We start from the raw sequence: 27,115 nt of genomic DNA on the forward strand, positions 1-27,115 counted from the left end.
GTTCCTTGACAGGCTAATCTTTCGCTCCTTTCTGGTGGCCCTTTTTAATGGCTGCACACCTCTGTAGGGTCTTTTCCAGGGCCGACTTGTTCTGTCGAAGAGCTGCAACTTCTTGGTGCTTAAGAGAACACGTGCAGGCTGGACCATGGAATTTTTCTGAATTTGGGATCCGACCGATGGTGAGTTTTACCTTCTAAAACACAACAAACAAGAAAATTAAAATGGTACGTGCTTGTCCTCAGGACAGCTGAGTCTTGATCTGTCCTCACAGACAGCTTTGGAAGCTGTTTTGGGAGAAACTGCCTTATTGGACTCCAATATCTGGGTCCAAAGAGGCCCTGGGGTGATTTGCATATTCAGGTGGAAGACGGATATTTCTTTTCTAGCATCCATTTGCATGAGTGTTTGAAGAGGTTCCAGGGAGCACGGGTGGTACTCCGAGGGGCCCACATGCACCATAATTAAAAGGACCACTTAAAACCAGCAAAATGAGCATCAGCACCTGCCCCAGATACAAGGAGGAAACAGAAGTTTGAGAAGTTTTTCCTGCCATCTGATACATCCTCTCCCTTCCCACCTACACTCATCCCCCATGTTTAATGTCTCTTACCCACTCCCTGCACTGTCTCTCCACCACATGCCAGGTCCCCATTTCTCACAGCCTAAAGGAGAGAAAGTAAATCTGACTGGCTTAGGTGCCCTGAAGCTCTAGGGGCCATTGGACATTCCTCCTGTCTTCTCTCACCACCTTTTCTTTCCTACCTGAGACCAGGTGCCTGGATAGTAGAAGAGGATTAGGTATCCATTTTATCACCAAGAAGCAGTCAGGATGGTGGAGGAGACAGAAGGCCACTTCTTTATGATCAAGTAGGTGAATCCTGCACCACGAGTCTCCCTAATGTCCAGGACTATTTTAGCATAGAAAAAGGGAGCACATGGAGTGAACACCTAAGAAGGGCTAGCACCTGCTTCCCCTGCCTGTGAATGCACAGTCTGGAGTGGTAGCTATGACAAAGTCAGGATGCTCAAGGTAGGATTCCTGGATCTTCCTGGCTTCTGAACTAGTGGCTGCATCTCTGGCTGTCAGTATTACTTGCCAACTTCCAGAAGGGCACAGATGATGACAGTGACAATGTCGCCTCATGTGGCTATCTGGCTGAGGAAATGTATTATAGCTTCCAGGTGGTTGGACTGAGTCCCTTAAAAGTTACTTCTTTTCCCACATGAACTCTCCAGCCTTCAAAACTCAAGCCAAGTTTCCACCTGTCTGAGGCATCTTCTGCACCTCCTGCGAATAAAGCTGCTCCATTCTTCTGTGTGCGAGTGGCTCTCCAGTCACATCTTGGGGAACCCAGGGTATTGTAAGTAGTATACCACATGCTTGTTTTCTCCATCAACCTAGAGGCCCCTTGAGCAGACATTGGGGCCACTTTTGCAGCTCTAAAACCTAGCCCAGCATCCAGCAGAGTACAACAGAGTAGATGTTCCCTAGTTGGTGAGTGAATGATTAAATGAATAACTGTGAGCTTGGTCTGCCACTTGTTAGTTATGCATCTCTGATAACCCCTTCATCCTTACTGGCTTACCCATTTAGATAAACGAGTAGTTTGTCCAACCCTCAGGGATATTATGTGATGGAGAGGAGATAAGATATAGCCTCAACATACACTTGACATTATGCATAAACTCTCGGAACTAGAAGAAATCTAGGAATTTGTTTAGTTTAATGGTTTATAGAAAGCTTAAGTAAGAAGCTGTTTCTTCAAGAAAAGCTAGCAGGATAGAACAGTATTTGGGGCTTAAATGCTCTCTATTTTAAGAAGATTTATTATTTTTATTTGAAAGACAGATTTATAAAGAGGAGAGACAGATAAATTTTCCATCCGCTGGTTCACTCTCAAAATAGCTCAATGGTCAGAGTCGAGCCAATCAGAAGCAAGGAACCAGGAGCTTCTTCCCAGTCTCCCATGGGGGTGCAGAGGCTCGAAGACTTGTTCTATCTTCTGCTACTTTCCCAGTCCACAAGCAGGGAGCTGGATCTGAAGTGGAGCAGTCAAGACTAGGACTGGTGCCCATATGGAATGCCGATGCTGCAGGCAAAAGATTAGCTTGTTGAGCCACTGCATCACCCTCAGGGCTCAGTCTTCCAATAAACTATAAATAATAAATGTGGACTTCTCAAGTTCAAGTCCTGGAATACTGTCCTCTTCTTGTCCTCTCTCTAACTCCCATGCCAGGGTTCCAAGAAATGCAGTTTGAAAAACAGCCCTCTTACTTTAGAGAAAAGAAACTGGTACTTAGGAAAAGCCAGTGATTTTCCCATGAAGGTAGGACTCATGAGAAATAAAAATAGATGAAGAAAGGAAGAAGATGGGAACTATCTTACTAGTTAGGATCACAACAGGTCTTTTAAAAACATATGCACTCAGGGCATACCCACACACTATGGCTAGTAACTCTAGGAGGGAGGTCTGGCTGTGTGAATTTCTTAGGTAAGGAAACTAAGACTTAAAAAGTTGAACCTGTCTAACACTCCCTGGCCAATAGAAGCTGAAATAAAAAATGAAAGTGGATGCAGTGGTGCAGTAGGTTAGACCACTGCTTAGGACACCCATATCCCATACCGATGCCCAGAATTGAGTCCTGCTTCCCCTTCTGATCCAACTTCCCGCTAACATGCATCCTGGGAGGCAGCAGATGATGGTTCGAGTATTTGATTCTTTGTCACCCAGGATGGAGTTCCTGCCTGCTGGTTTGGTGCTGGCTGAGTCCTAGCCTTTGCCTTTCTCTCTCTCCACCCCCACCCCATCTTTCAAATAAATCAACTTCACAGAAAGTAGAAGTAACAAGAAGAGTAACGGTACCAACACCTAATATATGCCAGTCTTTATTGTAAGCACATTACACATATTATCTCATCTAATTCTCCAACCATTGTTGCTGTTATCTCTAATGTCACATACGAGAACACTGAAGCACAAGTTGGCTAACGGGGCTGATCTGCAAACCTTGCCTCTGTCTGAGTCTGTGAAAGCTCTTTTTGCCACGTTTGGTGCTCCCACTCCTCGCCCAGTGCTTGCTCTAAATCTACTTTATATGAAAGAGTTTTGAAAGAGTCATAAAAGAACATGCTGCATTTACATTTGGTAACAGGAAAAGGGCATGCCTCACTTGTATTCTGCGTCCCTTTCAGACCCTAAGACCTTCTGACCGACTTGCCCAGAGCCCATCAGTGAGACTCACCTCTTTCTGGATGGACCGAGTGAGAAACAAGGAGACCTCCTCCAGGTTCTGGGGCTTCAGATCATTCACAGCCAAAACGTGATCTCCGTGGCAGAATAAACATCCCAGGTGTGGGGGGCCTTCCCAGCGAGCCACACTGCAGTGGGAATAGAGCATCCGACACCTGTGTGACACAAGTTCTCTGGGACAGCAGGACGTGGGCGGGGCCTACTGCCTGGCTAGTAAACTATGTCCATTGTCAACCTGGGGTCACTATGCTTCTCACACCACTGTTGAAGCGTACCCCTCCTTCCAAACTCCAACTCCAACCACACTGTCTCCACAAAGTCACATTACAATGCTTTTGTTAGAATTAATTCCCCCGACCCTGGGTTGCTATAGTATTGTGGGCATACCCCATTATATATATGTATATATGCAAATATATTACACACTCACATATATTCATATATCATATGCAAATTATGTCGATTATATGTGAATATATTTACATATGGAGTTCCGTGAATATTTACATATAATGATTACACAGTGGATACAGAATTAGCTAGTGAAAGAGCAAGCTCTGTCATGAAGAAATCCACAGCCTTGGTCAAGCATTTATTGAGACTGAGATCATGGGGAGTTTTTAAAGCTTTGATTTCTTTAAGTGATAACTAAATTCTGTGTCACACAACCGCTTGCATCTGTGTCCTGGTGGGCGGATGTGCCGTTGACCTCTGCTGCTGTGTCACCGGTGAGCCTTTTGGTGTTTGCTCTTTGGTTCTTGCCATTTCCATCCTTGCGCCGTAGCCAGGAGTGACATCCTTGAACCGTATGTATTTCTTACCACTCCTCCCCCACTTCAAAGATCTTTTTGTGACAGCAAAATACATAGCCCAAGTTCCATGGTTAAGTCTTGTCAAATACAGAGTTTCAAGATGTAACTGATCTGTCAGATCACTTAAAAGCAATAGCCACAGTCAACAACCTGACCTACCATATCCGTCCTGCGGCTTGGACGAGAGCAAGGTAGTTTATGAGATCAGGAGGAGGAAGGAACAAGTTCAGTGTCTCCACTTGGCGTTCATCAGAGATGTTGCTGTGAGAGAAAACATTAGTAAAAGTCACATTGGGCAGTGACTCCCAGCTCCAACCTCTGCTTCCTGAATATACTTTTGGCCTCCTGATTTCTGAAATGATAGCTTCCGGTTCAATGTTGTCTGAAATACTTTTGTAGAAAAACATGAACTTAAGAAAGTCACTGACAAGTGATCATTAATGGTGGGCACTGGGAAAGGAGACAAAAATGCATCAATCTGGTCAGTTTGCGTATTTTCTGACAGCAGCGACTTTAAGTAAGAAGGAATGGAAAAAAGTTAAAATTGCAACAGTCTTATCAGAAACCCTTGATATGACTTAAAACCTAAGTGTTCCCTTACTAGTCTACATCCCAGACACCCTGTGACTTACATACCCATAATTATGCTAATGTTAAGTGGCAGGTCACTCAGATAACTGTGAGACCCAAATAGGAAGACCTGAATTACTAACCAATGTAGATTTTTTTTTTAAATGCCACCCCAAGGCCCAGTGTGGCAGCCTAGCAGCTAAAGTCCTCGCCTCGTATGCACCAGGATCCCATGTGGGCACCAGTTTGTGTCCCGGCTGTTCCACTTCCCTTATATTCCTTGTTTGTGGCCTGGCAGGGCATTGGAGGATGACCCAAAGTCTTGGGACCCTGTATCCTCATGGGAGCCCCAGAGCAGGCTCCTGGCTCCTGGCTTTGGATGGGCTCAGTTCTGTCCGTTACGGCAACTTGGGGAGTGAGTCAGTGGATGGAGGATCTTTCTCTCTGTCTCTCCTCTCTGTAAATCTTACTTTCCAATAAAAATAAATAAAATAAATCTTTATATGCCACCTTATCACAGGGGAATAATTAGCTTCTAATTTTGTTATTCATTGTCCTTGTCCACAAAAATCTATGAGAGGGAGAAGCTGGTCAGATTTTTGGCTAACTTGGAGGTTTTTAGGAACTGTTTTAAACTTTTAATTCTAAGTTAAAAACAAAGAGAAGGAAGGCAGCTTTACTCTTAGGGCCCATAAAGTTTTATAAATAAGAAGAGCTTTACTTGATTAAGATAGACAATTGCACAACGGTTAGTGAGGTCATCCCCTTTCTATCATTTGTGGTCTGTGCTTCTGTATTGGAAGGTGTGAGACACGAATCACTTCCCAAGCCTTGTTCCTGCAGGTGTAGTCCTCTATCCTGTGTCTCTGGAAGGAGCTGGAGCTCCTGTTGGTTCTCAGCAGGCTCATGTGGTATTTCCTTGAAAAAACTGGAGTATAAGAAGTTAAAAACAAACCCTGTTTTTAGCATATCTATTTACAAAGTTCTGTTGTATGTGTGTGTGTGTGTGTGTCAGATTTAAACAGCTTCCGGCCATGTGAAAATTAACAAGGGCTTACAGTGCATCCAACAACCAAAACCACAGCCACAGTCAGAATCAAATCCAATAAACTCTTCTTCTAAATATGGATACCGAATCAAAATAACCCTTTATGGGGTTTGGAAGGCAGAGTGAAAGTGTGAGTGACATTACTGCAAAAGAGCAAACAACTTTGCCGGGTGGAGAGTGTCCTGTGGCTATCGCAAGTGGTTTCCTACGGGTAGAGAAACTATTCCCACGTTTTCTTGTTTTGAGTGTACAGTTGATCCAAAAAGGTAAAAATCTTCCAAAACCCCAAAGTTTTTAAGCATCAGTACTTCACTACAAGTGGGAAATTCTACATCTGTCTTCATGTGAACAGAGTTGCGTTCAAATGCAAGAAGCACTACAAAGTTGTATAAAGTTACCTTTGGCCTATGTGGAAAAGGTGAATTTAAACCATAAATGAATTTTGTCTTTAGACTTGCGTCCTCTCCCCAAGATATCTTAGTATGTGTGTGAAAATATTCCTAAATGAAAAAAGTTTAAAACCTGAAATATTTCTGGTCCCGGATATGTCAGATAAATGATATTCCACTTGTATTGAGTAATAGATTGGGCTGGATCTATGGTAATGCTTTGTATCAACATATAAGCTACTAAAATGAGTTGGTGGTAATTATTCCATATACTAGATAAATTAAATCAACTTGTAAAATTACAACTTGACTTACCATGGCTTCATAGACATATAGCAATCCTCAGAGCTCATGTTCTGTTTTGTATTGTCATGTTTGATCAAGTCTTTTGAATCACCAGAATCAATATTTTCCAGCTGAACAAGAGAAACAGACATGCCAGTCAGCCCCACACTGTGGCTCATGATTCTCGAAGTGTGAAGACATCCACCACTGGATGAACAATGGTTCTCATATGGGAGGTACCAACCAATCATACCCACACTGCAGCTGGCAGACCCAGAATCCACTTCCCGCTCCTGGGCCTCCCACATCCCTAATAAAAGTTTTTCATAGACTGAATTGTTATTTTCCCTGTTGCAACTAGGCACTTAGTGACAGAAACTGGCTATGTCAGAGACCTAGTCACATGTGGAGCTGGTCTCTGAGTACTATGCTCACAGAGACTGTGAGAGCCCCAAACAAGATTACCCTTGGGAGGCACTCAGCTAACTCTTTAGAAGAGAGTCATTTGCAAAAATGATTTCTTACACTCCTTACAGCCTACCTGCCAAGTTCATCATTGACACAGAACTGGAACATATTTGCAGTCACATCCACCTTCCCACTGCCCACCTTACACAATGGTGCCCTTCTTGCTCTGCGTCCATGCTGTCACTTCACTGGAACGTCTTTTTACTCTTTTGCCAACTGACATTGTGTTCAGGTTTGGCTGAAGTGTCTCGGCTTCCTCTGGTTTCCTTAACCATGACCTATCTGCCATTTCTTCAAATTTCCATTGCACAGTTTTGTACTTTTTTTTTGTCCCTTAACTTGGTTGTGTCTACCTTCCTGGACTTTGCACTCCATGAAGTACCCAGCAAACACCAGGCTGATAACTGATGCTCAGTGTTCTCCTGTATTATGAAAGACTGTTTCAGGGAATGTTAGGTTGAAAAAAAATCTTTGGCAAAAGAAGAATTCTGTACTCAAATGACCAGGGAATGCTGAATGTTGCACCCCTCTTGGCTATTTATAACATACCACTGTATACCAACGACTGTGAGAATTCTGCTGTTAAGAAGCATGTCACATTCATTTTGCCTTGGTGTCAAGATCCTATTTGATCCAGAATGCAATAGAAAGACCCTTTCTGTTTTGTCTTCTTATCTCCCAACTCCAGTTTCTTCTTCCTAGTCCACTGCAGATATAGATGCTGTGCTAATAAGGACCAAAAGATAATCAAGGTTTTCCCATAGCAGAGCGATTATTATCTCAGTGCTGCACACAAAAGGAAGTTTTCTTGGTGTGCAAGACTTACTGTGGTCTGGCACCCTTGTTTTAGTCCGCACTGTGCCGTCCACACAAGCTGCAGCCTAGCTGAACATATAAAAGGCCAATTCATCTTGGAGGTCTTCCATGGCTTCGGTGGAGAGAGGAAAAAACCTGTTCCTTTTCTATTGCTTCCAGAACACTTTTGACCACGCCTCTTGTGTAACATCATTGTGTGGTAACACATAAGGCTGAGCTCAGAGAGTAGGGGATTGTCAGGCTTACTGCAGACACCATGCCTGCCGTAGCACAATGCCTAACGCTAAGAAGAGCCTCAATAAGAAACTTCAATTGATCTGCACTAGACTAGTCAATGAACATGACATCATTTATCACCCAGGCTTATCATTTATCACCTTTGCTTATATATTTTTTCTACCAGAATGCATATTATTGACTCCCAAAGTCAGTCCCTAAGACCCAAATGTTACTTATCAAGGATGAGCAAATGTCATATTTCTCCCTGCACCTTCTTTATGGAAGCCAGCCACTGTTCTACCTCTTGTGTATTTCTGGTCATTTTAAAAGCATCTTCTTTTTAGCAAGGAGCGCTTTCTTTCCTGCACTCTGGTTGTTCTTACACGAGAACCGGCATCATAAGCACATCACCTATGTGTGACATCACTCCTGTGACCTCACTGATCCTGGCGTGGTGTCTCAGGAGTTGTGAATGGCAGGGCTCAGTAAATATCTGTGGAAGGGAAAAATGACCAATGGGTGGAATGGCTTACCTCTGAAAGAACACTTCGAGGACTAAGATAGTAATTCTCTTCTGTATCTTCTGTGGTTTCTGGGTAGAAATGTGGTAGATGATCTTCCTCAGATTGTGGAGAGCTTTTTTTCATTAGATGCTAAATCAAAGAGATGAAGAAGGAGTTGATAGTTGTCTTTTTCTTTGCAAAAGAATTAAACCACAAACTTCCTAGAAAAGCTATGACAGACTAGATGGGTTGAAAAGTTTACAAGATTTTCCCCAAGTTGTATCCAGAAACCCATTCAACTTGAGTCAGACAATTTTCTTTAACATTTAGAGGAGCTCGAACTTACAACACATGGCTTTCTTCTGTGGGTAAGAGTCCACCATCACTAAGTTCTGCTGTGGCATCCCTGACCCCAATCTTTCTGGAGTTACCACCCAGTGCCACCTGAGAAGGTAATTAGCTCAGAATCAAGGCCTGGCATCGTTCCTGTTCCTGCTCAATGTTCTTCTGTCTTTCACTCACTTGCTTCTATTTTTTCCATTGCAATGCAATTAGGTAGATTGTGTGATAGTATGAATTAAAGGCTTCAAAGTTATTTAGGCTCAAGCAATTATTACCTTCCTTCCCCTGACAGGCACACAGGACCACTAAAGTGCATGCCTTGAATGGCAGGAAAATCGCTGTAACAATTCTTTCAGAAACAATGCCTCAGAGAGTGGAGTTTTTCAAAAGGGTCTGAATGTTCCCTAGTGAGACTTTAAAAGAGGTGATTAAAAATACAGGTGTATAGGTCATCTGTGATTTAGGAGACTTCAGCTGATTTTTATTATTTTTTTATGATGGTGTGAAAGTGACTGCCCGAAAAATCCTTCAAGTTCTGAACTTCGATTTTTTTCCCCCAGTTTAGCCTTAGGGAGTACCTAGCCTCTTAAGTACTACCTAGCTTCTTAACTACTATCTAGCCTCTTAGGCTAAGCTCTGGCTGCAAGAGGCAGTTCTCACCTTCACAGGAGTAAACAGCTGGGACTCTACAGTGCACTGTGGTACTAAACTAGAACATGGATTCAATGCATTTTCAACAAAATATGTTTGACTTACAGATAGAATTATGGAGATACAACCGCTTTGTAGGTTGAGGAGTGTTTGTGCTTACATGGTGACTACATTTCTAGTTGTAACTTCATTGCTGTTTTCAATGTCCCTTCCAAAACCCACACTGAAATTTCACTGCCATTGTAGCAGAATTGGGAGGCGAGGAGGTCCCGAGGGCTCTGATTTTGAGACCGATATATGTTATTAATACCAACGTGGGTTAGTCATTCAGTGAAGGGTTCCTGAAAAAAGAGGTGCGTTCACTTGGCTTCCTCTGTCCTGCCTGCCCTTCTGTTAGGCGGCACCCAATGTACCCTCTCTACCCTGGAATCCCTGCCTACAGACTTTGAGAGACACATTTCTCATCCTCATAAATGACTCACTGTAGGATATTCTATGACAATGCTACAAAAAATGGAGAACCAGATCACCCTGCCTTGGGGTTAAGATGTATACCCACTTCATTTAGACAGCCAGGACAGCAACACTCATCAAGGCAAATGGGGTTCCTAACTCAGACTGGTTGAAACAGTACTAGATCTGGATACACTGTGTGAAAAGAGAAAAAAATGGCCAGTGCATTTACGACAGGCATCTACTGATCAGGAATAGGCTTCCTACTCCTGCTTCCTACCTCTGTTTCCATTCACTAAATGAATAATGGGAATGAGGTGTTTGGCCCTGTGAATCTAATATGTTACAAAAAATTTTAAAAATCATTGGAGAACTACCAACTGGATAAAATAGGAGGCCAAGCTTCATTATCTGGGCTTGGTACCCACAGAGAGGGGCAGTCATTGACCAAGCCGTGCAGGAGGACAAAACCACTCCGCCTGTTGGTTACTAATATCCAAATATGGTAATATATAGATGCAAGAAAGAAAATCAAGTGTACAAATGTAACTCACTTACAAGAAGTAACTGTCTTCTACACCCTCAGATAAATTTTATGACAAAGGAAGATGAGAATACACAAGGTGAAAGCTCTTGGAAAAAACAATTAAGATGCCTATTTTGGTGAAAAAGATATTTTTGAAGTCTATGCAGAGGTTTTCTTTTTCATAATACACATTTTCCATGACCTCATGGAAGATTCCTATATTGAAGAGGTAATAAGAAGCAAGACTAATCAGGGTAAATGAAGGAAACGACAAAGAAATTTTGCCTTTGCCTGAGAGTGGCAGACAGTGTGGTATGAACTCAAATAGCATTTGGGGAATCCTTTTGCAAAGATTCTGTGGCCTGTGGATCTTAGCCTTGCATACACAGGCATACACCCAGAACATCCATTTAAAACATTTAAAGGTAGTCAGGGCAAGCAGAAAGGCACATTTGTGGTTTGGGAGACAAACTAAATGGAGGGTGCCTATTAGGGCTGGTGTTACTCTTTTGGTACAGCAGACTTTGGGGAGGACAGGCAAGGCCAAGCTCAGCTACTCCCTGGGCTGGTGTTCTGAGAACAGGAGAAGGGACACTGATTACCATGCACGGAAGGCTGCTTCTTGATGAGGTGGTGCTGACGGCATCAAACGTGTTAGAAGCAGCAAGCAAAAGGCTGGGATCAGAGATGGGCCTTTTCTCTCTCATGGAGTGTTTCTCCTGGTTAGGAAAAAGGAGTGGTGTCACCAGGCATGACTGCTCTCATGTCTGGAATGAAGCAACTACCTTTCCTCTGAGCTGCCCCTCATTTCTTCCCCCACCCCCTCCCCACAATGCTGACATTCATGCTACCGGCAGGCCAGTGTCGTCCCACCAAGGCAAGGGCTGCTCAAGGCTCTCTCTCCTCTTCCTAAACCCCTGAGGAAACTTGGCCTGACCTTCAACCTTTCTCAATCCTCGCATCCCATCCCTCTGCTCTTATTTGCATCTACTTGTGGACATGCCTCATCTCCTTGGATTTTGCTTTTGTTGTAAGCATAGAACAACCTGGAAAACATGTCAGAAAGATTCCTCCAACCCAAGTTCTATTTATAAAGGTCCCCCATAGGAGAGGCCTTGGGTGAATTAACAAAGGGTCTTTGTTGAAATATCAATTAGATGATAATCAATTAGAAAGCTAGTAGCGTTGTTGTGAAAGAGACATATTTAAAATGCAAGATACATGAGAAAAAAAAAACTGTATATAAACTTCCCTAGACTTAGTCATTCAAACGGAAGCTTATTATGCACCTTGAATAACAATGATGAAAAGTACCATAATTGTAGCTACGGTTAAAAAATGCTACTGTTAACTTCATTCCCCCTACCACAATAATGAAAAGCTGTAGTGACTGTATTTTAGCTATTTCATGAGGCATAAAGTGTTTTTCTATTGTTATTCCTTAAAAAAAAATAGCAAGGACATACTTTTCTCACTTACTTATTCCTTGTATTAAAGCTAGTTGCTAAGGGGTAGGGGCTGAGGGTGGGCAAGAGTTACCATTATTTCTTGTTGAGAGAGGGTTGTGTTCAGCCTCCCTGTAGTTTCATTGCTGTTCATCGCCTCTGTGCACTGATATGTGACTGTTACCCCCTGGCAAAGCGATGACATGAAGGAGACCCAGTCTTTAATCTTCTCCCTGTTGGTAGGAGGAAACTTGGAGCTGGCATGCAGCAGCAATAGCATCTACACGCCTAGGGGTCCTGAGACGGACTCTTTCATTAAGGTTAGAACAGCAGTGGGAGCAGGTACTAGGGCAATTAGGATTTTTACCTAAGGAACTTCAGTGGCCCCCTGACTCCTTGCCACCTCCACGTTTGTACACTAGAATTAGCCCCCATGCCACTTCTGTGAGGAAAGCTCAGAGGAACAGGAAGAAAAGCAGAAAGGCAGAGTCTTAATCACAGGGTTGGGGCTCTTGACTTTGACACTGATTGCTGTGGGGTTCTCAAGTGAGCCCCCTAACCTGTTAATGCCATTTTTGTGCAAGCATCCCAGGTGTGCCTTAACTCCCCTTGGTGCGTGCATGTGTTGACAAAAAATGTGCTTGAATATATTTGCATACATCATAGCTTCTTTTCTGCTGCCTCACATGGCAAGTTAAAAGGAAATTTTTCTGGAGAACCAAGTTCTCCATACTTAGCCTTTGGTATTTGTAGCCTCGGCTACATGGCCTTCTCTCTGCCCCATCCGGGCTCTCAAAAGCAAATCCATCCATAAGGTATCATTGCTGGCTCCGGAAGTCCCTCTTAAAAACCAGAGTCTTTCAGGGTGAATGAAACCCTTCTGAATCTGTGTCGCAGACGTTGTATAATGTACAGACATTGTGGATTGAGTTCTTTTGTGTGGAATCCATCTGGGGTGATAGCGACTATTGTAGGTTGGATTGTGTCCCTCCCCAAATTCATTTGTTCTAGTCCCAGCTCCCAGGACCTCAGAATGTGACCGTATTTGGAAATAGAGTTCTTGTAGATGGAACTCCTTAAAGTGGGGTCACTGTGGAGTCAAGAGTGCTCCTGGCCCAGCAAGGTCGATGTCCTTGTAAAAGGGGGGATGTTTGGACGTGGAGAGAGGACATAGGGAGAATATCTTGTGTAGACTGGACCTGGACTGCTTCAAACCAAGAAGCTACCAGAAGCTAGGAGAGCAGCCTGGAGAAGATCTTTCTCTAGTACTTGCAGAGGGATCATGGCTTCACCAACTTCTAGGCTTGAGAACAACAACACAATCTGTGTTGTTTTAAACCACCCAGTCCGAAGAAGCCAGTATGGAGACTTTTCAGGGCATTGTACCAAATAATGAAGGCATAATAGATTGCAGCCCTGGATTTCTGCTGAGTGTGTTTATTGCTCCCTGGTTTATCATATTTCACCCTGGGGTTTGTTTTTGTCTTGCATGTGGGAGACGGTCTGTGTTCTCTCGCTACTCACCTGTCATTGCCGATGAGGAAATACTCCCTATTTGTGGTCCTGATGGACATTATTTCCTCGGGGTGGCACTTAAACATTTTCTGCACGGATTGCAGCTTTTCCTGGCTGCTCATGCCAACTTCAACAATGGAGTTTCTGTTAGATGCAGATACGAAGCGTTGAAATAACAACATAAGCCCAAACTCAAGATGAGAGGCGACCAGTGTTGTCAATTGGGATTCAAACGGAATCAGGCTTTAAGCATGCTCAACTTGTGCTTTGAACATGTTCCAATAATTCTGGAAGATAAGTTTGGATTTGGGGCTGGTTCATCACCAACTGAAAAATGCTTTACTCAGCCTGATATTGAATTCCAAAGTTCCCATTTCAGTTAGAGTCTTGTTTCCCCAAATCATTATCCTTTCCATTGTTGAAGGGTACATAATTTCTTAAAGACAAAAAAATGAACTAAATGTTTTAAAAAAACCTATCTTGACTTATTAACATGGTGATTGTATCTGATCTTTCATGCTCAAAGATTAAATGACTCTGAGTTCTTAACTGAATGTTGGTTGATTAAAGGATTATGGACCGCACCATATACTATGTACTAAGGAGCTATTTTTTAGTCAAAGGGCTCACTCACCATTTACCACCTGTTCAGTTCCAGGTATCATAAATTTGAAACCATTGGGTCTTTACATCCGTGATTTGAATTTCAATTTGCATGTGACTTCCCAGCACTGGCCTTTTGTTGTTACACAAATTTTCTTGGATACTCACTCATCAATTTCAATGGAACCACGAGGATGATGGTCTTTGTAATAGGTGAGACGAAAGCCTCTTTCCCCACTCTTTGACAGGATGAATAGCCGTCTTTTCCAAGAGGGCTGAAAAGTGAAATGTTTTGCATCTCAGTTAAATGTGAGTGTATGACACAGGATTTTCAAAGTGCGCATGAGGCTGGTGGGAGGCTTGCTAAATCATGGTGAAACTTTACCATGGAGAAGAAAAGCTGAGGAGGTGGTGATTTAATGAAGAAATCTTGTTTGCAGACTTCATTTTCATAATAAAATGTCAATCGTTTGCCTAATAAAAGAAAGTGAACAGAACTCAATTTGTTCCCCATAAGTTTCTGAAAGAAACTGCTGCCATTGAACAACATTGTTAATCTCTGCAAAGCTCTTCTTCAGTTTTTGAAAAGAGCAGCTGTACTAGCCCAAGAAAACAAAGTCCCAACCGTGACGTTGACTCATCCCTCGCTGAGCTCTTTCTTCCGTGACATTTAGAAGAACCTGAATTCAGCCCACACTTTGTCTCACTGTCTCCAAGTGTGTTGTTGACTCTCGAGGTGTGGGCAATGGTTTCTCTTCTTTGCCCTTTGGCTTAGCAAACAAAAGCAAAAGTGCCTGATATTAAAATAAGGCGATAAATAAAGGGAGGAAGAATCAAGATAGCAGAATAGGGTAAGGACACATTAGAACAGATGGAGAAACATCAGCTAGTGTAAAGCAGAGAGAGCACATTCCAGGAAACAGGAAAGGATAGAACAAGAGCAGAGGGGCACCCGAATACTGACAGACACAGGAAAGCAGTGGACACAATGGTGTGGTATTGCGGTGACTGATACCCCAGCAGCATCCAGCGAGTAGTGATCTGAACTGCATCAGCAACAGAACTCCACCAGCAACAAATTACGAAAAGGCATTTACCAGGAGCTCAGGATGTGGACCCAGACAAAGAACTGCCCATCCTGCTGGTCTGTTTGATTTGTTCAGGGGCAGAGACAGAGCAGCAGGTCCCAGATTGGTGGTATGGGAACTGGGTAGATTTCACAGCCCAGTCTACCCTTTATTGCTGAATTGGGTACCATTTTGTGTAGGAGACAAAGGCTATGGGACAGGACTGTGCATGCACTGAGCTGGGAGTGAACTCATTTCTGGCTCAGTGAACTGTAACAATGTGACATCCTGCAGGTTCCATCCAAGATAGGTCCTGGTAGCTCTCAGACCTGACAGCCAGTAGATCAAGAACTCTAGTAGTGGCACATCAGGTGCTATTTTGTACAGTGTAGAAAAACACAGGGCTCAAAGGGACAACAGTGAGCTGCTGTGCATGAGCTGAGCTCAGCAAGAACACAATGAACTCAATGCATTGCACTAGCCCACAGGAAAATAATATTGGCAATGCACAAATTAAAATAGGTCTGTGTGGTTCTCAGACCTAGCAGTCATTAGGTTCTGGCAAGATCAGCATCACCAACAACCTAGATATATATATGACACCTGGTGTCTCCCTAAACCTGGGACCCACAACAAGTGGAAGTGGGAGAAAGCTTGTACAGACAACGATTTAGCCTCAGCATGGTAACACAGGCGGTGGAAACTGGTGAGCCAAGAGCTGGGGCTAAGGAGACAATGGTGGGAATCTAACATAAGAACCCAAACCTAGAACTTGCTGGAGGGAATGGCACATGTGACTGCAAACAAAGAGCTGTATACCAGCTGCAATTAGTAAAATCAAACTGTAGATCTATAGGTGACACAGATTAGAAACCTGCTCCAAGGAGAAGACTCTGTTAACCAGATGTATCACGACCAAGAGCAAAAGAAGAGACAAATGTACAGTGAATATTACTGAAGACTCCTCTGCAAAGGAGCAAAAGCCTTTGCCAACCTCAGAGTTAACTGAGGAATACATCAAGAAAATTTGGGACACAGAATTCAAAATGCTTGGTATCAACAAAGCTTCTTATCAACAATGAAAAGCTTGTAATTCAGGAGTTTAAGGAATTTAAGGAATATGTCTCACAGGAAACGAATCAAATGAGAGCTGATACATCAGAATTGAAGAACACAGTGGTGCCAATTAAAAGTACAGTGTCGCATCTCCAAAATAGAATCAATGGAGCAGAGGAAAGAATCTCAGCATTGGAAGATATTTCCTGTCACGAGGAGGAAACAAACAAAAAGCTGGAAGCAGGACTAGGTCAAGCTAGAAAAAGTACTTAAGAACTGAAAGACACAGACACTATTAAAAGGTAAAATATAAGAGTTATGTGAGTCCCAGAAGGTGCAGAAAGAGAAGCTGAAGTTAAAGGTGTATTCAATGAAATAGTAAGGGAAATTTCCCTAACCTAGAGAAAGAATTGGGAAACAAGATCCAGGAGGGGCACAGAACCCTAAAACAGGCTTGACCAAAAGCTATCTTCACCATGACACATGATAATCAAGCTCTCTTCAAGTGAACATAAGGAAAATATCCTTAAATGTGCATGTGGAAAAAATTATTGACACATAAAAGAATACCAATTGAATTTGTAAGCGATCTTTCACAGGAAACCCTATAGGCCAGAAGAGAATGAAGCAACATATTCCAGGCCCAGGATATTGCTGGCCCAGGATAACCTACCCAGCAAAGATTTCCTTTGTCTTTGAAAATAAAATAAAATTCTTTCACAGTAAAGAAAAGTAAAAAACATATATCTATTCCATGCTCACTTCGGCAGCACATATACTAAAGAATATGCCTATTCCAAACGGTCCCTACAAATTATATTCAACGATGTTCTCTTGACAGAGAAAAGGAATAGCACACACCAATACCAAAGGCAAATGGGAAGAAAATCCCAGTAAAATAACAACAGAATACGATATCAATTAGCAACCCATCACATCAATCAAACATTATAGATTATTAGATAGGATTTTTTAAAAATCCCAACTATTTGTTGCCTACAGGAGACATATCTCACCAACAAAGATCAGCAGAAACTATATCACATGAATCTTGAATATTTTTATAGTTGATCTCTTCAAAACACTTTCTTCTCATTAAGTTCTTCACTGATTCATAGATCATACAGTAGCATCATTTTCTTCAAGAAGGTTCTTTATTTTCTTTTTCATTTCTTCAATGACACACTTAGTCATTCAGTAGCATGTTAGTCATTCAGTAGCATTAGTCATTCAGGGGCATTGTAAATTTTTATTTTTCTTTTTGTTATTGATTTTGTGTTGTGGCTTTCATTTAAGGGGATGTAGAGTAATCGTGTAATGGAGACTATCATATCCAGATGTGAGGATACAATGCAGTATGCATCTCTACTTCCAGACAAAGATGGACTCCCACTGAAACTAGTCACTATATCTTGGCAATAGGATGCTGGACTCTCTCCTATTGTCCATGCCCACAATGACGGACATATGACTGTGTTTGAAGAACTGTACTATGATAATAATACATGGGAACTCAGTGGGACAGAAGGGATAGGACTTGGGGAGAAGGTAAGGGAAATCCCAGGGTCCATGGAACCGTATCATAAAATGACAATAATAATAATAATCAGTAAAAAATTAAAAAAAGGAAATATTGGCCTTAAAAAACTCAGGTGGAAAGTTGAAGCCTGCACCGTGGTGCTGCAGCTTGGGCTGCTAATGGGCAGTGCCAGCATCCAGTTTGAGTTTCAGCTGCTCTAGTTCTGATCCAGCTCCCTCCTACTGTGCCTGGGAAAGCAGAAGGAAGATGATCCAAGTGCTTGGGCCTCTGTACTCATGTAGGAGACCCTGAGGATGTTTCTGGCTCCTGGCTTTGGCATGACTCAGTGCTGGTTGTTGTGGCAATCTGGGTAACGTACCAGTGATAGAAGATCTTCATCTTTCCTCTCTTTCTGTAATTCTGCCATTCAAATAAATAAATATGTATGTATATATGTATATATTTTTAAGACTTATTTATCTCCATTGGAAAGCCAGATTCACAGAGAGAGACAGAAAGATCTTCCCTGTGCTGGTTCACTCCTCAAGCGGCCACAAAGGCTGGAACTAAGCCAATCTGAAGCCAGAAGCCAGGAACCTCCTCCAGGTCTCCCGCATGGGTGCATGGTCTCAGAGTGTTGGACCATTTTCTGCTGCTCTCCCAGGCCATAAGCAGCTTGTTGGCCAGGAAATAGAGGAGCTGGGACACAAACCAGATCCCATATGGGATCCCAGCATATGCAAGGCAAAGATTTAGCCACTAGGCTATCACACCGGGCCCAATAAATAAAATCTTTCTTAAAAATGAAGTGAAGAGCATTTTAAGACCCCCACTTGGGGCATCTGCATCCCATACTGGAGTGTGTAACGTTAAGCCATGGCTTTGCTTCCAATTTGCTTCCTGTGAATGTACATTCCCAAAGGTGACAACTGATAACCCAAGTTGTTGGGTCACTGCCACCCACAGGAGAGACTTGGATTAAGTTCCAGACTGCTAGCTTTGTCCTGGCCCAGTCCCAGCTGGTGGGGACATCTGAAGAGTGAATCAGCACTTGGAAGATCTCTTATTCTTTCCCTTTCAAATAAATAAAAGTAAAATAAATAAAATTTTAGAAGATTTTAGTTATTTTTATTAGAAAGGCAGATCAGATTTACGGAGAGCAGGAGAGAGAAAGATTTCTGCCGCAAGCAGAGAGCTATCCTTAAAGTGGAGTAACCATGATATAAACCTGCACTCAATGGGATCCTGGGACTTGCAAGGTAAGGATTGAGCCATTGAGCCATTGTGCTAGGCCCAATAAATAGAAATTTTAACATGAATAAAATGAGGTAACAGTGTTTGTGAGGTAGTGGGGGCAGGTGGAGTTGTTGCAGAAGCTAGAAAAACAGGGAATATTAGGAGAGCAACTTTACTAAAATTACTAGACCCTAACATAATTATCTCAGCAGTTGTATTACCAAATCTTGATTCTGTTTTAACTTAAGAAAGTATACTTCTCCTCTCCTCTTCTTTCATCTCCTCTCATCTCCTTTTTATTAGGAGGTCAGAGTGAGAGAGAAAGAGAGAGAGAGAGAGCTTCCATCCGCTGGTTCACTTCTCAAACGCTTGACATAACTGGGGCTGGACCGGGTCGAAGTCAGGAGCCAGGAATTCAGTGTGGATCTTTCCTGTGCGTGGCGGAGAGCCACATACGTGAAACATCACGCGCTGTCTCCCAGGGTGTGCCTTAGTAGAGGCTGGACCGGAACAGGAGTCTGCTATAGATGTGTGTAACCTAATCAGTGACTTTTCCGGCATGCCTCACAGTTGTCCTGAAGCTCTAATTTAGTAAGGAATGTCTTTTCCAAAATCAAGGACAAAGCTGATCTGTGGCCTACATATGAAAGCAAATAGATCCTTTATTAAAAGAAATAAGCTTTATTGCACTCACATTAACATTTTAGTTCTAAATAATAAAAATATAAAAAAGATTTGAACACTCTGTGATTCTAAAACACTTAACAGAGAAGCAGTTGTCTTTTTGGGAAACTCTTGGACAGTTTTTGCCACTTCGTTTTCAATAGCAGGTGTTTTTGCTTGGCTTACTCAGCAAAAGAGCAATATATGCAACTCTACTCAAATAGTTAAGGGTGTTGATCCATAACACGCATGTGTGCTGGCATTTCCTGACTCCAGAGGAAGAACCATCAGAAAAGGTTAGAGAGAAGAGGATGCATTGTTCACACTTGACCAGAAGAAGTGCCTATTCTCTCCAACCAGACTGGAAAAATTTACAATCAAGGAACATACGATGAGCCCTAGACAAAAAAAACCATTGATACAGAAAAAAATTGTAAAAGAAGCCAGTGGAAAAGAAAATCTATGTGTACTGAAAACAGATGAAGAATCATGATATTGATTTCCTGTCAGACACAATGCAAGCAAGGAGAATTGGAAGGATATACTGAAGTACTGAAGGAAACTGTCATTTACACTTCCACATGCAGCAAAAATATCCTTCAAAAATGAAGGCAAGTGAGTATCGGTTCAAGTCCGGGCTTTTCCACTTCCAATATGGCTCCCTGCTGCTGTGCTGGGAGAGCAGCAGAGGATGGCCCAGGTGCTTGGGCCCATGCACCTATGTGAGAAACCCAGAGGCAGTTCCTGGCTCCTGGCTCCTGGCTCCTGGCTCCTGGCTCCTGGCTCCTGGCTCCTGACTCCTGGCTCCTGACTCCTGGCTCCTGGCTCCCGGCTTTTGCTTGGCTTAGCTCTGGCCATTGATGCCATATGGGGAGTAACCAATGGTTGGAAGATTCTCTCTCTCTTTCTCTCTCCTCTCTTTCCAACTCTACCTTTCAAATAAATTATTTTTTTTTAAATGAAACAATTTCTAGACATTTTCAGACATGCAAAAATTGAAAGAAGTCATCATCTAGATGTTTGTAATAAAGGAAGTCCTTCAGGCAGAAGGCAAATGATACTAGACAGAAAACAGAATTTACGAAAGGAACGAAAAAACCCTGGAACTGCAACTACAAATGTAAGTATGTGAGATAGTCTCCTCACTATTTAACATTCAAAACCCAACTTAGGCAAAAATAATGACGATTTGCTGTGTATATTATAATAGGTTTATAAATAAATGCGTTACAGTAGCATTATAGTGATTAGGAGGGGGAAATGAGCTATGCTTCTGTACACATCTTGTATTATATATGAAACAGTAGAGCATCATTTGAAGTTAGACTTTGGTATGTTAATCTTTACCATTCGAAAGTTACAGAGCTGTAACGCAATGCCAAAAAAGTAGATAGAATGGCATTATTTTTTAATGGAATCAATTTGGCAAGAGATTACTAATAACAAATGACACAATAACAGTATGATATGCTCGTTAATCACATTAAATATAAATCATGTACACACTCCCAACTAAAAGGCAGAGATTGTCAATTCGATAGAATAGCAAACGCCAACTTTGTGCTGTCTATAGGAAAAACATTTCAAATATAAAGACAGGAATAGTTGAAATGTAAAAGGTTGGAAAAAGAAAGCTGGGGTTAATATTATTAATAGTAATAACATTAATATAATATTAATCATTGCTGGCTGCATTAACATAAATGTGGATTTCAAAGCAAAGAATATTACCAGGGAAAGGGGAGTTCTTCTCATGATCATAAAGAGATCAAATCCAGGAAACCATAACTTTCCAAGATATGTTTGTGCCTAATAATAGAGCTTTAAAATATATGAAAGATAACCTAATATAGCTGTACAGAGAAATGGAAGGTCCACAATTACATAGAGTTAAATCTCTTTTTTTTTTTTTTTTGACAGAACTAACAGGTGGAAAACCAACGAAGATGTGGACTTGAGCAACACTATCAACCAACTTGACTTGATAAAAATTCCTAGGACATTCCACTCAATGACAACGGAAAACACAGTCTTCTCAAGAGACATGCAACCTTTTCAAGACAGGCCATATTCTGGGCCATAAGACAAGTTTTAACGAATTAAAAGGAGCTCAGTTCTTATAGAGAATATTTTCAGAGAATAACTGATCAGGAAACACAATTTTTCAATACCAGCAGGACAGAGAGACAACTAAAAATTCTATTGCTATCGAGAGTATAATAAACAGATATCATTAACAGCTTTGTCCTGAAAAATGTGACAGCAGAGTCAAACTGAAAAATTCCTTGAGATATACAAACCAACTGAGATCATTGAAGAATAAAAATATAATATTATAATCCCATTTATCTGATAAATAAATTGAATTATATTTTTAAAAATTCTCCACATACGGAAAACTTATGGCTGAATTGATAACTTAGAAAACATTTTGAAATAATACTAGTTAAATCTTAGGTTTTTCCAAAAATTGAAGAAAAGAAGCAGGCAGCAGTGTTGTAGCACAGCAGATAAGGCTACCACCTGCATTACCAACATCCCAAATGGGCACCAGTTTGGGGCTCCTCATTCCAGAGTAAAAGTCCTTACTCATTAAGCATTTTATCCCAGTTCTCTGTTCCCACAGTCTTTGTCGATTGCCAATCTGTGTTCTGTATGTGTTCCAAGGATTTGTTTTCTGACTAATGCATTTAAATGGAATCAAATACTGTGTGGCTTTTGTGTTAGGTTTTTTCAATCAGTACAATTTATTTAAGTTCATTCTTGTTATAGCACAACCACTATTTCATTCCTTTTTATAGTTGCCACTTCATGTCTTGGCAGCTCCAATTCCCATCCAGCTCCCTGCTTGTGGCCTGGGAAAGCAGTGGAGGATGGTCCGAAGCCTTGGGACCCTGCACCCAGCTGGGAGACCCAGAAGAAGCTCCTGAATCCTGGCTTCAGATCAGCTCAGCTCCAGCTGTTGTGGCCATTTGGGGAGTGAACCAGTTTTCTCCTTCTCTGTAAATTTGATCTGCCTTTCCAATAAAAATAAACAAATCTAAAAAAAACCCAAAAAAATGCACTTCTATTTTTTAAAACCAATATATAGAATATAAATTAATCTCTAGAGATGGAAAGATTAGTAGTTTTCTGGGGGAAAGGTAAATAGGTTAAAGAGGAGAAGCCAGTGAAATGAAGACTCACGAAGCCCATGAATATAATATGCTCGTTATCAAAACATCACATTGTCAACTTTAAACATGCTGGCCTATTATTTGTCAATGAAGCTACAATCACATAAAAAAAGAAGTCAGACATATTTGAAAAAAAAAACGAAACCTACTTCTATACCCTGAACTCTAGTCATTCTATTCCCAGGAAAAATAAACTATGCACAGATGCTCATATCAGCTTTCTTTGTAATACTGGAAATAACCTACGTCTCCATCAGCGACTGAATGAATCCATCCATTGTAGCCCTGTACGGATGTAGGGGATTAGCACTTAGCAACAGCAACAACAAAAACATACTCTCGAGACACAAAATAACAGCAATAATTGTCCAAAAAATTATGCTGAGTGAAAGAAGTCAAATGGTGCATGCGTCTCATTTTATTTATGAGGATTTCCAGTCAACAGAAGCTTGGAGTGAGTGCTAATAGAGCAAGGAGGGGTGGGATCTGGTGCCAAAGGGATGGGCATATTTACTGTGGTGACAACTGCCCAGGTGAACGCAAATGTGAAAACTTATGCCGTTGTGCACTTGAATTGTGTGCAACTTACTGCATGTCAGTTAGTGAGAAACTACCATCAAGTTATTCCACACAGGACCCATGCAAAATGCATGCCTAAGCTTCTCAATACTCAAGATGTCCTATGGCTTGCGAGTCTTCAGGTGGTCAGCAACGGGCATGACAGGATACCACCTCCACACCCTATCCTACCTTAACATCCTATTCTACTCTGACACAATCTGCCTGCAAAACATTTACTTATTTATGTTGGAAAGGCAGGTTTATAGAAAGAAGAATGTACAGAGAAAAAGATCTCCTCCCACTGGTTCATTCCTCAAATGGCTGCAGTGGCCAGAGCTGAGCCAATCTGAAGCCACGAACCAGGAACTTCTGGGTCTCCGATATGGATACAGTGTTCCAAGGCTTTGGGCCATCCTCCACTGCTTTCCAGGCTATGAGCAGGGAGCTGGATGGGGAGTGGAGCAGCCAGAACCCAAACTGGCACCCCTATAAGAACCTGGTACTTGCAAGGGAAGGATTAGCCAACCGAGCCATCGTGCTGGGCCCCCATTATCGGTTTTCTTTCTGCCACCCCTTATGAAATATGCTTTCAACTCTTACCTCCTTTAAAAGAAGAAAAAAGAGACAACTATGTCCAGTCAACAGGGTCCGATCTGCTGCATTAAAACCTCTCAGGAGTCCCACAAGCACTTACAAGCTGCTGCTTCCGATTCCATAGAATTTTTTATCTACCTCCTGATTCCACCCACACCCTCATTATATTGCCGATCTTCCCAGTGTGGCTGGGTTTGTGTTAACTTCCCAACAAGATAACACACTGCTTGAGGGCAAAGACTCACTGTTAGCCTGAGTATCCCTTGCAGTATGAAGCACGGGAGACTTGTGAGCAATAGATGCTGTGTAAGCATTTAGGGGGCGCACTGGATATCTGAGTTACTTCATTCTAGATTTGCTGGCAATGAGCTAAGTCAATCAACATGAGTAAGGATGTTTGAAAAACAACTCTTGGGCTTCCTCCTGATGACAATCTAGGCAATGTCTCAAAACAAGACTTGTATGTAAAATTACGGAAACAGTCCCCAATCTTTGCTGAGTTTTGGTGCGTTATTGGTGCCATTTTCAAATAATATGGACTATTTGATTTGTGAAACTCAGAAAATGCTAAGCCTGGACAGGCAAGCTCTTACAAAATGTTGAACTGACTCCAACGGTTTCTGCTACCTTCTCGAAATCAAGACTCAATGCCACCCATTGTCCGCATTAAAATCAATTTCTGATTCCTGATGAGGAATTGTTTATCATTTCAATACAAGATTGTTTGTTTTTTTTCCTTTTGGAATTACGCCCTATGGGTACCTGGACTTTTCTGAGGTCCGGGGTCCATTACAGCTGTCTGGTTTCACCTGTCAAAAGTCAGAGTTGAGCTTCAGTTAGCCTCAGACACAGTACACTGCATTCGTGAGCCACAGAATCATGACAGTATCAGCAGGTGCGTAGGGGAGGCGTTCTGTGGGTATTCTGAAGCCCGAGGATCCTTGTAAACACATGTGGTTTAAAGAGGCGAAAGCCTTAAGACGGAGAGCCATGCTCAAAGCCTGCTTTGGCAAGCATAGCTGAAGATCAGTGGGAGAGCCACCTGGACGCTGCAGTCATCCCTCCGTGTTCTCCTGCAGGAGGGAGGCCAGCAGATGGCAACCTTTAAGGAAGACTTACTGCCCTCAGTGTCATGGGGGCGATGAACTGTCCTACCTTGGAAAGGGGCCAGGCTGTTGGGGCCTAAGGCCTTTGCTCAGTGAAGAAATTGTGCACAAGGAAGACACTACTGAAAGCTTTGCCCATCCCCCAAAACACATGGGCAATGCAAAACCAAAATTATCCCAGAGGTTTTGCCTCAAACCCACAGGACCCTTCCTGTTTCACTCCCTGAAGAGAATTGCTGCGGACATCACACCCCACCACCCCCACCCCATCCATGCAGGTGGGACCTGGCTACCTCCCCCAGTCAGCAATAGAACCAGGATCATGAAACTCCAAGTGAGATGACAGGACTGGGCAGGAGAGATGAACTGTGGCCCATGAATTTCAATGTTGTGTTTAATCCAAAAGCCAAAGTCATTTTTTTTTCTTAGTAAGGTGCTTAAGAATTTGCAAAGCTTTTGCAGTGTATAAACTTCATTTGCATATGTTAATTTTTTGGTGTCTCCGGGCTGCCCAACAGTGAACCAGCTTACTCTGCACATAAAGAATAGCAATGGGAGAGGAAGAGCCAGGTGGCTGGCACTGGGGCTCCCAGGCCAGCCCCACAGGCCCCCACAGTGATGCTTCCAGCTGCTTCCATCCTCGAGGATGGCAAAGTGCACTCGGGGCCATGTTCCTGTGAAAGACCCCAAGGTCACATGCAGGAATTGTTCCTCCCTTATCTTCCCATCTAGCATAAAATGAGAAGACAGATAAGGCAGTGGGGTGTGGTGATTCAAGGCATAAATGCTGAGTTTGGGGTTTCCACTTCAGCTCTGTTGGCAATGAGGGATGGGGTTGGGGGCGCGTTCCAGCACTTCCCTTTGCCCACTTTTTCATGTAGAAAATGGAGGTGACAATATGAGCACAAGGAAGGGATGCTGTGAAGCTTCCTGAGTTAATCAGACACCACCCAGGATTTCACGGGAGCCCAGCAATTGCTCGTTGCTCAGGCCCTTTTCAGCTTCAGTGTTCTGTGATTCTATGGTTGCTCAATACTGGTTAGCATGGATTTCGTATTTAATGCATCCCAGGAAACTCCACATAATATTTATGCAATTAGAAGGTCTGTGGAAAGTGAAATTAGAAGATAAGTTTATTTTGGTACAAAAATGTTTTAAATCCATGAAAATGAGCAGTTTTTCCAAAAGCTCATGAAAATGGGGTATTGTGAAAAAATTATGCATGGATGTCAGAAATGATGTGCCCCAAAATAAATTTCTTATTTTATTTTTGAAAAGAACTATTTGAAAGACCTTGTTTTACATATATTCCATCTATACTCATCTATATGAAATCTTTTTGGATTCTAAAAATGATACTGTAAAACTTACACTATTTTTACAACACAAGACCCCTTTGCAGACAAGGAAACAGTTGTTGTAGATACTTAAAAACTTGCCTTGGATAACACAATTCAAGAGAAACAAAGGCAGAATTAATTCTACTTGAGAGTCAGTCTAACCTTTTTTACCTGTCTGAGAAAGAATAAAATCTTTTCAGAGTTCTGCTTACATAGATTATCAACCCATCCAAACAGATAGACACGAGCAGTTAAGCATTGCCTAACCTGTTCATTGTAATGCCCTTGGGAGATCTAGTACTTAATGATCCCAAGTAGCGAAGTTTCCCTCTGGTTGCAAAGCTGAAGCTTAGGGAGAAAGAGTCAGTCCAAGGCAATAATACCATTCCATTTCAAAATTTACAATTCTGAAAAAAAGCTTCCAGAGCTCCACAATTTTGCAAACTCAGCCACACCACGCAGTACTTACTGTAAGCCTGGAGGGAGCTTATCCGGCTCTTTCATAGCGGAAGGATCTCTGCTGTGATCTCCTTGCTCACCTGGTCACTTTAAGCTCTGGTGCCAGGGTGAGGATTAAGTACAAGCTCTGTCTGAAATCTGAACCAACAGGAAGTTCTTGCGCTATTACCCTTGGAAAGATTTTACTCTTGCCCCAAATTGGACTGGAGGCTGATGGCCCCGGGGAAGTCCTGGGCTCTCGTTCCTCCTGTGGCTTGGCACAAAACTGCCCTTTGTATTCCAAGTATCTAGCACCAAAAACTGAAAGCAAACAGTCATTAAAAAATTCCTACTAGACTTTGGATCACAGCCACAATAACTCTTATTGAGGACAGTGCCAATCCAGCTTTGACCTTTTGCAGTGACTGCCTTGGCAACGATTCCTTTGCTGCCCACCTACCCG

The 27,115-nt window shown here is 42.2% G+C and overlaps 1 protein-coding gene across 1 annotated transcript; it reads right to left on the reverse strand.

The window, feature by feature from the left end:
• PLEKHS1 (pleckstrin homology domain containing S1) lies at positions 1–26,718 on the reverse strand. The gene is made up of 13 exons (XM_040992495.1): positions 26,684–26,718; positions 15,567–15,616; positions 14,282–14,370; positions 14,065–14,171; positions 13,303–13,437; positions 11,936–12,011; positions 10,936–11,052; positions 8,392–8,511; positions 6,386–6,486; positions 5,355–5,561; positions 4,223–4,324; positions 3,244–3,379; positions 1–193 (listed from the first exon to the last, which is right to left on the reverse strand). The coding sequence occupies exons 1-13, from the start codon at positions 26,716–26,718 to the stop codon at positions 14–16; spliced, it is 1,455 nt and encodes a 484-aa protein (XP_040848429.1). The 3' UTR covers positions 1–13.
• Positions 26,719–27,115: the final 397 nt, after the last annotated feature.

The sequence above is a fragment of the Ochotona curzoniae genome, unplaced genomic scaffold, assembly GCF_017591425.1.
Source record: "Ochotona curzoniae isolate NIBS_2020 unplaced genomic scaffold, NIBS_Ocur_1.0 contig_66, whole genome shotgun sequence".
NCBI lineage: Eukaryota > Metazoa > Chordata > Mammalia > Lagomorpha > Ochotonidae > Ochotona > Ochotona curzoniae.

Excerpts from the sequence above, each read along its gene's own strand:
- PLEKHS1 (XM_040992495.1), bottom strand. The coding sequence starts at position 26,718 with ATGAAAGAGCCGGATAAGCTCCCTCCAGGCTTACA. Across the intron at positions 14,172-14,281 it reads CTCAGCTTTTCTTCTCCATG|CCCTCTTGGAAAAGACGGCT; the intron begins GTAAAGTTTCAC and ends TTCACTTTTCAG. Across the intron at positions 194-3,243 it reads CTCGGTCCATCCAGAAAGAG|AAGGTAAAACTCACCATCGG; the intron begins GTGAGTCTCACT and ends GTTGTGTTTTAG.